The sequence below is a fragment of the Sturnira hondurensis genome, unplaced genomic scaffold (genome assembly GCF_014824575.4).
Source record: "Sturnira hondurensis isolate 20B ecotype Veracruz unplaced genomic scaffold, ASM1482457v3 Scaffold0022017, whole genome shotgun sequence".
Lineage (NCBI taxonomy): Eukaryota > Metazoa > Chordata > Mammalia > Chiroptera > Phyllostomidae > Sturnira > Sturnira hondurensis.
The window spans coordinates 9160555-9179705 of NW_028094648.1; the positions used below are offsets into that span (position 1 = coordinate 9160555).

Consider the following 19151-nt stretch of genomic DNA (forward strand, 5'->3'; position numbering starts at 1 on the left):
GCTGTTCACTCTGGTGTTGCTTGCCACAGCAAATGACTGCCAACAACCTAAACTAAGGGGCCAATTATATAAACTACAGCAATTCTTACATGCAGTATAGAGTAACCATTAGAAGAGCAAGGAGAGTGTTCGTGTGTGCACGAAAAACAAACTCCAAAGAAGTGCACCACAGGAGGCGCCAGTCCTTCCCTGAAGTGACAGACAGAGGCTCAAAGCTAGAGGTTCCGCTGCTGGCCTTGAAGAAGCCGACTGTCCTGTGTTTGGCTGCCTTGAGTTGCTTAGAAATGACTCAGGCCGAGAGCCAGCAGAGGCAGGACCACAGCACCATAACCTGGAGACTCACAATTCTCCCAAAAACCAATGAGCTAAGAACAGGCCCCTGAGCCTCAGATAAGACCACAGTCCCAGCTGACACCTGGATTTCAGACTGGTAAGGGACTCCAAGAGACTCGACCCACGGAAGCCAAGAGATTGTATATTTGTATTGTGTTAGGCCACTACATTTGTGGCAAATCGTTATGCAGCTATAGAAAGCTAATACAACCATAAATCATAAACTAGCAAAATATTTGCTTCATAAAGAAGAAAGGGCTAATATCAGGGCTGATAATATCAAAGTATTTAACAACTGGTTCAATCTAAGTGCACAAATGAAAATGGACGCTGGCCACACATCACTTAGACCAGGGCATGCAAGCTGAACATCACACTAATGTAATAGATAAAACTCCCCTACAGAATAGGAAGAATAAGAACACTTGAATAAGAACACTAGAATAATAACTACTCTTGTAGTTCAGGAAAAGGACATGGATTTCAAATGACCGATAAGCATATAAAAAGTTAAACATCATTACTAAATTACAAACTAAGACAATATAGTGCCGAATGTCTACAAAAATCACACAGACTAAAAAGAATAACTTCATCCCATTAGAGTTGGACATGAGAAACAGGCATTTCTTTTATTTTATTTATCATAATTTTTAATCTCATTTGTCTATTTTCTTGCTCCAAATTCTAAGCTATAAGATATCATGGACTAATGCCACCTATTAGTAGCTCACAAGATATTTTGAATAAATAAGTAATGTTAATTGAAAAGTACTGTTATAATAGCAAACTGAACTTGACCACAAATATGCAACACCATGCACTTAATGTTATGAACTGTCTTGCAAAAAAGTTCACAAGATACTGTTGAATAAAAGAAGCAAATTGCAAAACAATATCATAACATGTTCTAACTCATAAAAGGGACATGTGTAAATAGATATGTTCACATTTAGAGGAAAATACATAAAGAAATGGACGGTTATATATTCATCAAACTGTTAATGGTGGCTAACCTTGAGGGAATAGGGCTTTTAATTTGTTTTGAACATTTCTCAGAATTATCTTCATAGGAGCACATGTTACTTTTATAAGTAACAAACGTAAAGTTCAATTCTTTAAGAAAAACTTGAGATCTATGTATTGACTTCCTTAGTGTCAGAAGTTCAGCTCATTTTATTTATTCTTAAACAATGTGATCTTAACCAAGAACCCACAAATACTTATGGACTGAGTGTTGGGGTTCGGGGGAGCCTCTAATCCCTTTGGAATTATTTTCAAAATGTTTTTTAGGATATGGTATATATATTCATTCAATTCTCAAAAGCATCTATAATACAACACCACTGTCACCATCCACAACCCCAGCTTCTGCTTCTGTTGGCAATTCACTTGCCTTTAAAAGAAACCATGGCGGCCCTGGCTGGTGTAGCTCAGTGGATTGAGCGCGGGCCTGCGAACCAGAGGATCGAGGTTCGATTCCCAGTCAGGGCACATGCCTGGGTTGTAGTCAAGTTCCCTGCAGGCCAACTCCCAGCAGGGGACACACAAAAGGCAACCATACATTGATGTTTCTCTCCCTCTCTCCTTCCCCTCTAAAGATAAATAAATAAATAAAATCTTTAAAAAAAAAAAAAGAAACCATGGCAACAAACTCCTTGACTTTGACCTATTCACTTCTGAAAGGATGGCAGTTAAGCTTAATGCCTGTTTGGGTGATTAAATACCCAATGATAAATACAGCACTTCTATGCTAGAATTATTAAACCTTCAGCTGAGTGTGAAGAGATCAATGTGAAGGTTGGTTTTCACATACACCCAACGCTCACCATTTTCTTCATGGCAGTAATCGAAGCCTGCCACGCTGCACCTCCGAAAAACCATCTTATTCTCGGTGAGCGTTCCTGTCTTGTCAGAAAAGAGGTACTGAATCTGTCCGAGGTCCTCAGTGATATTCAGGGCTCGGCACTGAATGGTGGAATCCATTTTCTCATTGTAGAAATCCACATCACTTTGAATGAAATATATTTGTCCAAGCTTCACAATTTCAATGGAAACGTAGAGAGAAATGGGAATCAGGACCTGAAAAGGACCACACAATTTAAAAAATGTTGCAGACTGAAAAGAAAGGTTGAGAAATTGAATATAGTTGGGTAAGTAGCAAAGATCTTAAAACACTATAATGAGCTCGACAGAAATTACCTGCAACAAAATGATCATGGTCCAAAACATATAGAATCCTGCCAACAGTGGTGCAATGACATGTCCATCAGGCTCAGGGAGGTGAAAAAACGGCACGTTTTCGTATCTACTCAACCAGATGCCATGACCTTTCAAAAAATACACAGATATCAAATGGATGCTACATATATGTTACGTAAACAGAGAACTTTATTTTTAAAAACAGAGAGATGAGAGCATTTATTTTGGATGAACCATCATTTGTTTTGGGAACAAATTCAAATTCAAAATTCTATACATTCTCTTGTCTGTCTATTTCTATTTAAATCCCTCCCCAGGTCCCTTCAGTACTGCGGCACCTACAACGGAATATCGTCAACATTCGTGCTTTTCAGGCCAAAGAATGAGCTTCGGATTTGAGGGAGGGAAAACCCGCTGGCAAATAAAGCCTTCTTACGTAGGTCAGACATTCATAAATTTTTGAAAGTAAAATACTTTTAAATGAATATCTTGCTGAAAAGATGTCTGCGAATAATGAAATTTTACCTACCCAGTGCACCGGTCAAACACATTATAACCAAAAGCAGAACACACCAGAGGATGTCTGTATTTGCTCTTCTTTCTAATTTGCTGCGCTTGTACCTGGGACCACTGTTGTTCAGCATCGCTTTGGTTTCATGGCCTACGTAAGTAACACAGCGGGTCAGAGAACGTGCAAATTAAAGCCAGGCAGCAAATATCATATTTTAAAATCTCTCTGGCAGATCATTTAATAAAATGGAGTTATAGAATATAGTTTGCTAATTTAGTTTGCTTTTGTAATCCATTTAAAAAAACTGACACCAATGATGAAGTTTATCAGTACAACATTTCCTCTCTGCTTCTGAAGAGCGCATTTTGAATGAGTGGAAAACATTAACTTGTAGGAAAGCCCAGAGGAGAGAGTGGTGAAAACCAACCTGCATAAACCACAATGCCCACAACAGCCTCTGTGTTTCTGATGGTGCATCCTCTAAGCAACAAATTTTCTTTACTGAGGCCCACACGTTCTTTGTTGGAATGCTCTCTGTAAGGAAGACCGCATACAGGTTCATTTTTAAACAGCGAGAGTGGGGATGTGAAAATAAAAATCATGGTTTTGCATTTTCTTGATTAAAGTATTAAGTTAGGCTGTTCACAGGAAAGTTTTCAAATCTCTGGCCCATTTGCTTTTATTATTTCAGTTATTTGCTTTGGCTGGGAAAAGACGTAACAAGTTCTAAATACCACTGTTTTCTAGTATTCTTTTTTTGTGTGTCAACTTCTAGTTTTATAGAAGCTCAACAATATTCTAAATAAGGAACCTATTTCTCTAGTACAAACTGTACTTATGTTTCAGGTAATAAATAGCTGATGAAGGAGCAGTTATTGATAGAACTGGAAAAATCATCATTTTCAACCTGGAGGTAATCAAGAATCATTCTAGGCAGTGATAATTGCTAATTTGTAAAGTCATTAAGTAAAAGGTTGATGGGGAACGTGATAATAAAAGGATTACTTGACACTAATCATAACAGACCTACCAACAGGACAAGGGGCACCACAGGCCTCCACGTATTATGGGATAGGAAGTGCATATCTCCATGGGAACCCAATCCAGCCTCTATCAGGGCAAACCAACCTGGGGTCTATGGCTTCTGAGGATGTGTGAAGCCTTTGAAATCATATGCACTATTTCCTGCATGGGTGTGTATATACACAATACATTTGTCATTTTCTAGGGAGAGAAACTACTTCTTTTATCGACCGTGAAAGTGACCCTGGGCAGTTTACAGGATAAGAGGGCCATGAAACATGTCAGCCACCACTGCATGGACTCAGTCAATTAAATCCGAAACCTGGCAAACTCTAGAGGCAAAGTGACCTGATTTATTTAACACACGAAAGGCACAGGGGCAAAAGGAGGGCTGACTGCATCTTCAATGCAAGGAGGATGCATTCGGCACAGTTTGAAATGTGGTAAATACTGCAAGCTACATGACCTGATTTCTTGGCAAGGGAAATGTGGAGACCTATCAACCAAATACAATGTATAGACCTGGGTTTGATCCTGATTAGAGTAAGTTGATGATAAAATTTTTTTTGAGATAAGAGAAGACATTTGAACAAAAACTAGGCATTAGAGCAGGGGTCCCCAACCTCCAGACCGTGTCCCGGGTTGGGGTGTGGGCCCCTTAGGAACCCGGCCGCATAGCAGGAGGTGAGCTTGAATGGAAAGCACTTGAATCATCTGGAAACCAGGCCCCGGGGTCTGTGGAAAAACTGTCTTCCACAAACCAGTCCCTGGTACCAAAAGGTTGGGGACTGTTGTATTAGATGATACTAAGAAATTGTTCTTAGTTAGATGTGATAATGATGTTATCACTATGTTTTTTTAAAAAATCCTTTTCTGCTATGTAATCATGGCGCACAGTGAGACGATACAATGTAGGAGTGGGGAAGGAAGTGGGGGAATAATTGAAACAAATCGGCAAAACTTTGGAATAGCTAAACCCAAGGGAGGGCCTGTGAGTGTTCATCATACTTCTTTCTAATTTTGCATATTTGACATTTTTTGTACTAAATAGTTTAAAAATTATCGAAATAATTACTTGATTAAATTGCCTTCGTGGCAAAAATACAGTCTTTAGAAAATTTTTAAAAGTGAGCAGAAACTAATGTATCTCACATAGTTTGAAAATGCCCCCTTAATTTCGGCACTAAAATCAGATCGCTTTCTAAGTGATCCATTTCAGCCTATAGGCTGTTTTTTTTTCCTTACACACAGAAAAATTGTCATTGTTTCTGCTATCCTTGCTATCTGGCATTATAAGAAGAAAAACACTTTTAAAAAGGTTTCACACCACAAAGGAGGAGAAAACCAGGTATCATTTAATTTTTAAAGCACTTTCCATTAAGAAGTGTACTCCTTTCATATATACGGGTGTAGTACAAAGAATGAACCACAGGGTCACGGTCAGCACTAGAAGTGTCCTTGTATTTAATTTAATTGAATTCAACATCCTGGTTTTACGGAGGAGGAAATTCAAGTCCCAACATTCACGTTCCCTGGCCAGCACCACCCAATCCTCATCAATACAGCACGCATTATCCACAGAACCTTCACGGGGACAAAGTGAGCACACAAAAGCATCACTTCCAAAGTTGCTTAGTAAATATTAATTTTTTCCCTTGGGATCCTTATTTTCACCATTACATCACTCTAGGTTACCAGCTTCCTTCTTGGTTGCATCTGCCTAAATGCTAAACATGTCCTTCACCTGATGGGAGAGTGATGTTTGACACTCAGGGCATGGGACCTTTGGATTCCATATGAAGCAAAGGCTGAACACACAGAGCTCTCATCCACTCGAGAACCTAGGTAACATCTATATCTACAGATGCTGGGAACAGAAAAACAAACACTCATAGTCTTGGCTCCTGTGATCCAAGAGGAGGTACGTGCTATAAAATACTTAGGTCTAATAAAAATATTATAGCTATTATGATAGAATATGATAGCATACCATGCAGCACAACTAGGGAGGAAGTCGGTTCTGCTTGAGAGTAGGATCGGAGAAGGCATCAGACAGGGGGTGGGCTTGAGCATCTCAATTTTTGTTGATTTTAGAAAACAGGCCACAGAGTAAGAAAAGCACAAGGAACTGGTTCAGTGGCTAAACGTAATTCCACAGGAAAATCCCTGATCCTCTCACTGAATGCTTCTCTGAAAGCTGGTAAGCCAGCTCTGAATACAGGCATCGCCAGAACACTACGGAGGAAAGAATCTGAGGGAGAGGAGAGGCAGTGGACAGCACCTTCCAGCTGTGGATTCCAGGAGGAAGCCCACTTCATTGGACAGACCACACTAACCAGATCGGAAGGCAGCACATGTTGAAACAGACATCAAAAGAGCTTATCACGAATGGAGGAACCAAAGGGCAAGCAAACATGGCGACCAGGAATCTGGGGACAAGTTATAATGTGGAGAGTCAGGGCATAAAGGGCCTTGGGACTAGTTAAGGGGTTGGAGGCAAGTGCAGAAAGCACTTAAGTGGCCTAAGCCGGGCACAAAATTAGGTAAGACCCCAAACCTAGCTGCTCGTGCAGAAGGGATGTGGATGCTACAAGAAGGCTCCAGAATGAAGACGGTCGTGATTTTTCATACTTCTTAGACGTGTGTCAAATCACTGAGTAGCTTTTGCCAACCATAACTGTCTGCACGCTGCTCTAATTCTGCAGAAGGACACTCTCCCTGCATGTCACTTAAGCTGTTAGTTCTATCCAAACACCTCCTTCCAAACAACTAACATGTCTCGGGCTTAATGTGGACCTTATGTAAGACATTCCTACACCACTGAAATTCCAGGACTAGTTTAAAGACAAGACTTTGTTATTTTTTAAATATACATAGGTAAATATCTGCCAAATTAATAAGGTGTCTAAACATATGGCCATAAGTGATTTATCTTGGATATAAGTACACAAAAGTCTTATCAAGTCAAATGTACATGCAACACACAATTCCACTCACACCCACAAAGGTAAGTCATGTATCACTCACAGGAAGCCTCGGAATCTGCTGAGGTCGTTGTTTGGACTTTCACATTCTATCCTACTGGAGAAGTTCTCAGGATCAACTTCAGAGTCCTAAAAATATATATTTACACATATATTTTTTAAGTAATAACACAAGAGGAATTCAAGGTTAAACCTTTAAGTTTTAAATGTTTATCCTTTCACCCATTCTTAAGGGAAAGATAGCTATTCTTGCCACAAAGTTTATGTCACAAATTGTCCAAATGAAGGAAAACATAGGCATAATTATGAATGAATGAATCAGACCAGAATGGTCCCGCAGCGAACACCGGCAAGTGATGCGCACGTTTGAGTCCTGTACTGAGATCCACGCAGGACTCTGCAGGAGAGAGCCTCTACTCATACAGCAAACGCTCTCACCTAGGAAGCACCAAAAAGCTGAAAATATTTTGTCATTGTTCTTTGACCTCATGGATAGTTTCTGAGAGTAAATGTATATGTGAGCACTTTGACACACACCCATTTGAACCCAGCAAACTTTATTTACAAAAATAAGCTGAACATCAGTATCTTACAAAATACTCAGTGGATCAAACAATAATTCGAGAATGCTGTGTAAAACCAATGAGCAAACACGCAAAGTGTCTTTACAGAACACAGGCATGGACTCACTCCGAACAAGCCACACCAACCCTGTCTCATTTTCCTTTTTATTTTTATGACTTTGGTTCACGAAAAATGCTATGGGTATAGCTTGTTAAATATTAATGTATATTTCATAGCAAACATATGGAAAATGTGAATTATGATCATACAATTTGATTTGCTAATAATTTTTCGAGTTCTTCTGATGTAAGAGAATCTATATTATTTAAGTAGGTTAACTAATTGCTCCTTCCCAGTCCCCAGTGGTACTATAGTTAGGTCTCTTTACAGATGCAGAAAGAGAGACACAAAGAGGATCGTCATTTGTCAAAGGTCTCAAAGCAAGAAGGTATTTAGAGCCAGGATTACGTGAGGTCCTGGAATCCTGACCTCAGGGAAGCGCTCACCCTTAATGGTGCTGATTAATTAACTAACATCACCCGCAAGTCATTATTTAGTAGTATGTGATTAAATCCCAAGAGGTACAAGATTTTTGCAAATGTCAGGTACAGCAACTCTTACAAAAGTGACAAGGACAAGAAGTTCAGAGGCATATCAATCACAGAGGATGCAAATACATAGGTTAAAAGACGGGTACAATGTGAGCTCAGGTGATAAAATTTACTAAAGATAAGGGTCTTCTCTGGCTAAAGCACTTTCTGGCTTTACAAGTATAACACGAAGAAAATCTGACCTAATAGTAGTTCACTGAGAAGAAGACCATTAAAATTAAAAATACTTCGTCTTAAGCACTTTCAAGGAAAGGGAAGGAAAACTCATAGTTAGGCATTATGTGTGATGCCTTTGCATGTATTACTTCACCTGAGTCTCACAGCAATGGTAGGAGGAGACATCATGTCCATTTTAAGACAAAGAAATGGAAGCATAAAGTGTGTCAGTGACTGGCTCAAAGTCACACAGTAATTAAATGGTGAGTTGGAATTCATTGAAACTCATGTCAATTAACATAACTTCAAAGTCCTTGTTTCCTTCACCACAGCACCGTGAAAAAAGTTTAGAAGCTCCATGGCACGAGAAACCACAAAAGTCTTACTACTTGGTGTATAACTAATGATAGATTTTTAAGAACAATGATCTATTTACGTCTCCAGCTTCAATAACAAAGTCTGAGCTTAAGAAAGATAAATTAGAAGATGATTATTTCTATTACAAAATAATTTTCCAAATTTCAAAATAATTCTTTTTTTACATAAAGCTCTTGGGGTGACATTGGCTAATAAAATCACATAGGCATATCAATCACAGAGGATCCAAACACATAGGTTAAAAGACGGGTACAATGTGATCTCAGGTGATAAAATTTACTAAAGATAAGGGTCTATAGTTAGGACACATCATCTGCACACATCACATTGTGTGCCCACCACCCAAGGTCAAAATAATTCTATTAGGTTCCTTTAATGTAGTTCCAAAACATATATATGATGGCCATACTGAACTGTCTGAACTCCAAAGTCACGGATCCTTTTATTTATAAAACATAGCATACTTCCACTGATAGTGGGAGCTGAATTGAGCCTTTTGGAATTCTATTTTTAATGGGAAAACAAATGCTAAAATCTCTTTATGTATACATGTAAAAAACAAGCTTAGTCATTTTCTAAAAAAAAAAAAGTTAATGCCACCAACTGACAACATGTTATTTACCTGCTCTGCATATCCTCGAACCACCTGCCTCTGTTTTAAATTGCTCTCTCCGTCGAGACCAGAAGTCTCAATGTGACAGATTCCATCTGGATCGGTGGAAAAGAGTAAGACCATATCCGCAGGGATGACCTCATTACAGGAAAGGCGAATAAAATCCCCAACAGTAACATCTTTCCAGCATCGATCAAGGTATTTTTTCTCTTTCCTAAAATTGAAAAAAAAATGTTTAAAGAGACTATCAAGCCAAAACCATATATAGTAGTGTTTAAGTTTTACTATATAATTTGAAGTGTCTTTAAAGTATTTAGGTGAATTTTAATTCATTAAATGGTAAAAAGGGAGCCAGAGAATTGTGAAACCTAAATTCCATAACTTGCTGTACCTGGAAATTAGTTACTAGCTGCTGAAACATTTTTCAGCTCTTTTTTTCCCATCACATTTTGAACCATTATGTTGTTTGAGTATAATTCTGAGATAAAATTAAAATCAGTATTTGATGGGTTCATGTATATATGTAGCAATTCCTGCACCTACCCTGGACTCAGGGAGGCATCGAGGGTCTGGAAGTGCACAAGGCACAAAGCCTGCTGTCCGAGAGCTGCCCCTGTGGCAGATGGGATGGATAATTAAAGGAAACACAGAAGAGATGGAAAAAATACCCAGATGCAACATTTAAAAAATCATACAGCCCTGACCAGCATGGCTCAGTTGGTTGGGCGTTGTCCAGCAAAGTGAAAGGTCACTTGTCAGATTCTGGGTGGGGCACATGCCTGGGTTGCGGGTTTGGTCCTGAGTCAGGGCGCCTAATGAGAGGCGACCAACTGATGTTTCTTGCTCACATCAATTTTCTTTCCCTCTCTTTTTCCCACCCTTCCCCTCTCTCTAAAAATAAGTAAACAAAATCTTTAAAAACATCATTATATGACCATATTAACAGCTCTACTTAACCATTAATAAAAATACTGGTTAAAATATCTTGAGTCATTGCAACTGATTTCTACAAAATTAAATGACAAATTTTATCTCTTTTCAACTGTCATTTATTCATTCTACATATTAAAAAATTTTTAAAGGAGAAATGCATCATGTGAGCTTGACTTGCCTTAAATATTCTGCTTTACGTTGATGTTTTCTGCCAAACTTCTCATGCCTTTTCATGCCAACAACATGAATTATGTACCACAAAGCCTTCTCCTCAGAGTAGAATGAGGATGTTTGTATTACAGAACATCACATCAGCTAGATAAGCAGCATTTCACATACAACGCTGCCAACAAAAGTTAGGAAAATCTGTCTCATTTCCCCATTGCCTCCCAAATATCTAAAACGAACTGGTATTTGTCAGAAAAATACACTTATTTTAGAGGTAAAGATTTATTTTCTATTATAATTATGGGACTAAATATTTAAAGTCATTGTCAAAGAAGCCTGGGAAATAGTTATATTCTAAGTTACACAGCCTATATATTTTAGAAGCTAACACATCAGATTAAATAGAAATTCCACCTTGGGCCAAAATTCGATGCAATTCTGTACAGAATTATATCAGACATTTCAAGAAATTAGCTTAAGGGACGAAGAAGTACATTTTTAGAACACATTCTCCTGAAATATCTAATGCACCACAATGAATCCAACTAAAAGAAATCCCTGACTAGCTGGAGTTTATTAGTTCATAGAAAAAGGCAAATCAATGATTTATTTTGTCTAACAATCTTTTCCCTAATGTTTGTGCACACCAGTTCACTCTTCCAAGGAGGGAGTAACAGAGAGAACATCAAAAATATAGGCAGTCATATTTTGAAGGTTCAGTCCTACATGCCGTACACTGGAGTAGGAACTTCTTGCCATAGAAAATGGGGAGTCACTAAAGGTTCCCAAGAAGAAGAATGTGAGCTTATCTCTATTTGATAACTCCTGCATCAGAGTAATTGGGTGCCAGTCTAGTTAAAAGCAGGAATGGCCATGAAATCAATGGGAAGCTATTAAAATAATTCAGGGATGGGAGGCAGATGGTCAGAATAATGGCAGTAGCAACAGGCATGAATAGCAGGAACTTAAATCAAGACATTTTGTGTACTAGGGACAACAAAGGTTTTTGACTTACTACGTGTAATAAAGTGACAATAAAGATAATGAAGAGTGATCAAGGATGACACTCGGGTTTCTAACTTGTGAGACAGAATGATGTCTTGGATTTTTATAAACAACCACCACAGGGGCGGTCATAAATTCAGTTTGGAATTAACCCTGTGCAGCAAATTGAAGATTCTGATCTGACCAAGGTACACAGAGGGCAGCTGACCACAGGTAAAGATATCACATTCCTTAGGGAAGAAGACTTCAAAGCGAGAGAGAAGTGAAAGAAGACCCAAGAGAAAGAGATGTCAGAGAAATCAGAGGACAAGAAAATTTCAAAAAGGGAGCAATCATGGCGGGGCAGGAAGCAAAATAGGAGTCATGCCTATAGCATTTGGTTATTAGGATACCTGCTGTCACGGAGAAAGGCCATGAGCATGAAATTATCAATGGAGAGTGTAAAGAAGGGAGACCTCCAGTGACTCCAAAAGTGATTAGAGGTTGGAGAAAGAGAGTATTTCATGACATTTAGCTACGAAAAGAATAAAGGGTGAGAGTAGTAACCGAAAGGAAAGGTAAGTCAAAGGACAGAGCATGAGAGAATTGGGCGTTCACAAGGTTTGCAGGGGAGGAGCCCTCGGAAAAGGCAGTGTAGAAGCCAGAGGACTGAATGGGGGGTGTTGGTTGAGGCTATACAGAAACCACAAGGAATAGGATTAAGCAAACAGATGAAAGGATTAAAATTGCAATAAAGGGAGTTACCTCTTTATCTAAAGTAGGAAGAAAGTAAGTGCAGATGCGGATGACGTAAGAAGGAATTTGAGTTACACAATTCAGGCTTAATGGACTCTACTTTTTCTACAAGGAGAGCTATAAGGAAATTAGCTGAGAATTTGTAAAGGTAGGGAGTGAAGACAAACTTACATATTAGGGTTAAAGATTTTATTTTTCTTTCAAACACAAGTAAAGTTTTTCTGAAGGAAAAGCTTATTTATTCTCTACTGGAACGAAATGTAAATGGAGCTAATTTTGCAATTGAATTAAGTTCATCCCTCCCCCCCCATTGGATATATGAGGATATATCAGGTATATCCATATACCAGGATTTTTAAAAAAAATAGCTAATTTCCTAATAGCCAGCTAGTTTATGTCAATAAACATCTGAGTCTAATTTATGCCAGTTACCATGTTAGTGCTAATAATACAACAAATACACTATGGCTCCATTTCACAAATGAGAAAAGACAGGCTTTGACAGGTTAAGGAACCTGCTCTAGGTCACAGGGCTCCTAAGTGGCCCTGGAATTGGAAACGAGGCAGGTAGCTTCATACTCCATCGTTCAAGAAGTAAACTTATTCCCAGTTAGAGCCACTTACTGACGACCACCAAACTGAAAACATGGTTTGGTTACCCATTACCAAGTGAATTTCAAGGTCATTGCTTTGGAAAATGTCACACATAAGGTAATTGACTTAGGAGACCACTGATACATAGTCTCATTGCAAGAATTGTGAAGTTCTACGAATTTGTGAGATAATTCTAAAATGTTAATTTTAGCTAGCATTTTAAAACGCCTAACATCAACATGGTGATTTTCAAAGATCAGAAAACAGTGGGAGTTCCTGGAGGGCTGGCACTATTTTATTTTTTGTCTAGGCCTCTAACTCTCAGTGCCTACCGCATGCACTACAGGCACTCAAATTTGCTGAATGACAGTCTTGTTTTCAACACTCTCCTGTGGTCTCTGAAACAAGCCTGAGAACCTTACAAATAGCTGCTATTTTAAAGGCAAGATTAAGAAAGTCACGTTTTCTATAATAGTTCATTGTAACTTAATTGGGGTGTAATAGGATTTAAGTGTTTAATTTCTATACTAGTGTTTATTATTTCCCAGTGATACTTTCCCAAGGAAAATTAAGCGTCTTGTGAAAGACCACACATTACAAATAAGAACCAAATTATTTGCACAGAAACTCTAATTTGCTTCTTCCATGAGCTTGCAAAATGTAATGGCTTCATACTTTCACCCTAATTTGTTCTCTGAAGTGATTTCTTTGTATTTCATAAGAATTTAAGTTAGCACATTTAAATCAACAAGGCATGGTCTTACAGCCTACCTTAATTTCTTTAACTCCTTATCATTTTTTAAGAACAATTTTAGGGGAAAAGGTAAGCTTTATTTCTTTTACAATATTAAACCAAAGCACATTACATGGAATACCGTTAAGAAAGACATAGTTACCTGACTCTATTATGAAAGGAAGTCATAAATAGGTCTCTTGAAACAGATCTTGAACAATTTACTAGAATATTGCATCTCATCTTTAAGTTTATATGTAAATCATCTAAAATCGATCTGGACTATGTCTAAAGAGACCCCTGAGAAAAATGACACCAGGTCCCCCATCAGGCAATTTTAATATTTATGAAATTGTGCAGTGTTATAAGGATTTCTCCAGTACTTAGGAAAGAAACCGTTAATGTGATGAACATAAACTTCAGCTAATAGTTATTACTAACCTATAGTGATCATTATAATAGCTAACCTTTCTTTACCACTTAGAAAGGGACAGGCACCATGCCTACTTTTTTCTTACTATTAGGTTCATAATGAAGGGAACTGAATTTACCTAGCTTACATAATTTGCTCAAGGCTACACAGCTGCTGAGTAAGAAAACCAAGATTAGAATTTTTTAGAACAATCTAGAGAAGCAGATAAATACATTAGAATCAGATCAACTCTAAATTAGCACTGAACAATCAACAATTATTTATATATAAAAATTTGTATTTAAAATACATACAAGAAGTATGCTTTCAATTTGCTAAATTTAGTGTTAGTCGGGTCATCTTAAAATTGAGCAAAATCCAGATTTTGTCCAACATATGACCATTGTAAAATACTACTTCCTACAGCTGTTTATAAGGTTGAGACTGTCTCAACATTTCACCTCTTTGTCCCTGGTATATGATAAGGGCTTAAATGTCAACAAATGATTCATCTCTCTGTTTTAGTAACATGCTCTATGACTTTAACATTCCTATTACTTTCATTTCTCTATCTAATCTGTCAATTTTTTCTGGTAAGATTGGACATTAACATAAAATTAGACATGAGTATAGATTACAAGACTATAAGAAAAAATTAACTAAGTTTTCTTTATCCAAGTACAGCTCAGACCATCTGACAAAGGAGAAAATAGTTCTCTTCATTTTCTTTACAAAGTTTTAAAACAAATACTGAGAACGCCACTGAAGAATGCAAAATCCCACAGATTTCACCTTACCATTTTCTCCTTCTTCAGTGCTTTCCCTAACCATTTCTTCTATGTCTCACATAAAATTGAAGATACTTCAACTGCCACAACAAGCCTTTGAACTATTTTTTTCTAAAATGAAAATCATGTTACCTGGTTGAATTCTTGGTCAGTCAAAAGAACCTTAAATTTGTTCAGTATGTACTTCTGTTTATTATAAAAGTAGACTTGAGCCCTGGCTGGTGTAGCTCAGTGGATTGAGTGCGGGCCTGCAAACCAGGCGATCATGGTTCGATTCCCAGTCAGGGCACGTGCCTGGGTTGCAGGCCAGTTCCCAGCAGGGGATGCATGAGAGGCAACCATACATTGATATTTCTCTCCCTCTCTCCTTCCCTTCCCCTCTAAAGATAAATAAATAGAATCTTTTTTAAAAAGCAGACGAACCTAGACATCCTTACCCTGACTTGGTAACTAGAACAGAATAGAATCTCTAGGCTGACAAATGTGGAACGAGTGTTTATGCACTTAGACTCTATGTGAGCATCAAAGTCAACCCAAGAAAGACACCAGATGCCCTGGCATCTCAGAAGCACAGCATCTGTCTGAGGAAACCTGTGACGTCTTCTCAAAGGCAGAAACAGGTGCCTACATTTGGGCTCGAAACTGTCTTTTAGAGCTTTCCATAGTCCCCATTAGGGATTTAAGTCAAACTCCTAACTTCAAAATCATCTCAAAAGGGACTGATGAGTTTGAAGCTTTACTCTGCAGCCTTTCCTTCCTTCCAGAGCTTCTCCTGTGTTCCTATTTGCCCAGTGGGCATTTCCACTTGGAGGCCTGTCTTGCTATCATTTCTAATGCATTCTACCTGAGGTGAATTCAATGTCTGGTATTTCTATGAGATGTTATTTTATCTTTGAAAGCTCAAAAAACACAAAAGTTCACCAAACGTGGTTGGGTTCTTCTCTTTTGTGAACCCCTTCCTATACTTTGCATTTACTCCCAGCAGTGCACTGGACTGATTAGTAGAAACAGATGTACTTTATTAGTAGAGGCTATTTCCATGACTGGAGGAGAAATCCCAATATTTCTACGGCACCACACTATTTCTTTTACCACATTATTTCTCTGTTCAGAAGATGGATTCTCTACCACTAAAGGAAAATAGCTATGATGGCAAATTTTAGGTGTCAACCTCACTGGGCCACGGAGTGTCCAGATACCTGGTTAAACATTTCTGCGTGTGTCTGTGAGAGTGTTTCTGGGAGAAATTGGCCTTGAATTGGGGAACCGAGTAAAGCAGATAGCCCTCCGTGGCATAGGTGAGCATCACCCAATCTTTTCAGGGCCTGAACAGAACAAAAAAATAGAGGAAGATTGGATTTACTCTTTGCCTGTTGAGCTGGGACATCAAACCTCTGACCTCAGCGCTTGGTTCTCAGGCCTTCAGACCGGGACTGAAATCTACATCAGCAGCTCTGCAACCCTCAGGCTTTCCAGCAACACTGGGCCGTACTGGGACCAGTTTGTGGATGGTGGAACCTCTTGGCCTCCATAATCACATGAGCCCATACCTTATAATAAATCTCATTCCTACTGGTTCTGTTTCTCGGGAGAACCCCAACTAATACAATGCTCATGCACTAGCCTGGTGGTAGAGTCCCTCCATGGTAGGCCTTAAATATCTGCTTTAACTTTTTATTTCTCGTTATTGCTCTTTTTTTTCGGTTATCCTCCTCAGGCCAAGTTAATATATTCACTACCTTCAAAATACTCCATAAACCTTCCTACCTCTGAAGTGAAAACAAGCAACACCATAAAGTTGTTTGTAAAACACTCAACATATATGGTTCAGAAACCCAGCTACAAAATTGTTCTAATGATGACTTCTTCAGAAAATAGATACAGTTTTCGTGAAAGGGAACCCCCAGAGAATTAATGATATGAACTTTGTAATCCATTTTCACAAAAGCCACATAAGTAAGGACTTAAACATATTCCTTTTCTTTGATCTAGTAATTCCATCTCTAAGTAAATGGTAAAATAATCATCCATCTTCAAAAGTTTTGTATCATACTCACTGAAGCATAATTCTCAAAATTATGCAATATGGGAAATAAATAAATTAGTCATATGAGAGACAATGCTGCTATATGGCTATTAAAACACTTTCTTGAAGGATAAAGACATGGGAAAGGCTTATGGTACAATATCAGGTTAATAGGATGGGAACACGATAATGTGGTATTATCTCAACTCGGTAAAACACAGTCTGCCTAGGACTTGAGAAGATGCCACACTGTTATAAACAGTTGTTTTTGGACACTAGCACTGTGGGTATAATGTAATTGGGAAATGCAGGTATATGATATATAGTAAAGTTCAAAACTCATCTTGGGCCCTGGCTAGTGTAGCTCAGTGGATTGAGCATGGGCCTTCGAACTAGAGGATAACAGTTTGATTCCCAGTCAGGGCACATGCCTGGGTTGCAGGCCAGTTCCCAGCAGGGGATGCATGAGAGGCAACCATACATTGATATTTCTCTCCCTCTCTCCTTCCCTTCCCCTCTAAAGATAAATAAATAAAATCTTAAAAAAAACCTCATCTTAATGGCCTTTATTCGTGGCTATGCAGGCTTTTTATTCCATAAATATTGGGAATGCAACAAACATAACTCTGAAAAGACCTCCGGCCAGGAACGCCCTCTGTGGTTGCCTCAGGGCGAAGGGTTTACCAGCCTCCATCGTTGAGTCCCACCCCCCAAAAACAGAACCTTCTTCTCATTTTTCAGAATTCCCCTTCTCCGCAGCTAGCTCTTGTCTTCTCTTTTTCATATTGCCTCTTGTTTTTCATACCCTTTCATATTTTTCACACCCCATCCTCTTCAAATCCCAAACTGTAACAACTCACATTAAAAACTATCTGCTTGTTTTCCTTCTTAGGGTTTGAAGTTTAATTCTTTCAGTTTCACTTCTGAGTTATGAAAGGGCTTGATTCCTGGACTGACAATGTCTCACCCACTTTTGTCTTCCTGCAACACACGAATTAAATTCACTAGAGGCTTTGACAAATATTAGTGGGAAATACCACCGCTGCCACCACCACCACCAAAAAAAGGGCCCTATCACACCTAAGGGGGAAAAGCGACACTGCATGTTCCTCAGGATGTGTGTGTTTTCCCGGGGACAAATCCTGTTCCACTCACCTACTGTAAACTTTCGTGACCGAGTTGTTGATCCGCTTGTCAGTTTTGTACTTCCGGTAATCCTCCAAGCCATCTTTAATTGCGATAATTGTAAGGACTACCACCAGCGGCAGCATGGTAATTTCCTTTTGGAAGGCTTCTACCAAAGGCACCCAGTTCAGGACGACTAGAAACAGGAAATATAAGTTGGCAGCTCTGCAAAACAGACACACACAAGGAGGTGTTTACAAATCACAAAAACGCCTAGCGCAAAAGAGGCCACGCCAGGGGTGTCCCAGGGGCCCAACACAAAATCATAAATGTACTTAAAACATGATTTAGTGATTATGTGTGGCCCGAGAGAACTCTTCTTTGAGTGTGGCCCAGAGACACAACAAGTTTTGACACCCTTGCTAGGCTGTTTTTCAACGAGTTCCTATCAGTGGACTTTAGATGCTATGGGATGAAGAACTAGTAAAATGTAACAAATTTGAAGAACAATTTATTACCCCTGTAGACATCTAGCTCAAGGCATACTTTAATAAAAAAGAGGCATTATTTATTAAATATATAAGTATTTACTATTCTATTTACAGTCTTGAGGGTGTAACACATAAAGCACAATAGAAAATACTATTCTCTTTTTAAAAGTTAAAAAAATAGAAGGAATTCAGTGTTAAAGCATTGTAAAAATAAGTTTTTAAGTAACCCAGCTTTCTACCCTTCAGAAGTTAATTTGTATGTCCAAGCACTACATTCAAATAAGGCTCAAAATAAGTAGACAAGCCTGAGAGGTTTTCTTTTCCCCTAGAGATGAACCCTTCTACTGCTGCTGTCTGAGGAACTTCCTCCATTCCCCTAGTTACACATGTAAACACTGATCCAAGGCCCTCTCGGGTAAATGCAATGGCCCTTTTCCTTAAAAGAAACAAATGAAATCTCAGTGCTGCTTAGTCCCGTGAATTTTTATCACAGTTTTTCCTGTTAATCTGTACACATTTCTTCTTCCCCACCTCCAACTTCTTTTACTCCGAAAATTTCTTCCTTAACCCTTTTCGCTACTTTTTTGGCTGAAATTATTTTCATGTGGACTGCATCCAAACCTACAGCGCTGGCCCTGAACTCTTCAAGGTTCATGTTCTAATTCCATCAAGAGCACTAGATTACAAACTCCATAAAAGACAGAAACACCTAAAGCATTTATTCTTATTATTTTACTTTAAGTTTATTTATTTTTAGAGAAAGAGG

At 38.6% G+C, this 19151-nt stretch overlaps 1 protein-coding gene across 2 annotated transcripts in view; it reads right to left on the minus strand.

The window, feature by feature from the left end:
• ATP10D (ATPase phospholipid transporting 10D (putative)) overlaps positions 1-19151 on the minus strand; it is an 85470-nt gene that overhangs the window by 43823 nt on the left and 22496 nt on the right. Inside the window, exons 3-9 of one of the 2 annotated variants that reach the window (XM_037034238.1) lie at positions 17925-18119; positions 9385-9589; positions 7097-7182; positions 3474-3580; positions 3065-3196; positions 2536-2663; positions 2163-2415 (exon numbers count right to left, since the gene is read on the minus strand). In XM_037034238.1, the coding sequence (XP_036890133.1) occupies positions 2163-2415; positions 2536-2663; positions 3065-3196; positions 3474-3580; positions 7097-7182; positions 9385-9589; positions 17925-18119 (1106 nt within the window). The remainder of the gene's footprint in view (positions 1-2162; positions 2416-2535; positions 2664-3064; positions 3197-3473; positions 3581-7096; positions 7183-9384; positions 9590-17924; positions 18120-19151) is intronic. The other variant, XM_037034239.1, reaches the window with a different exon arrangement.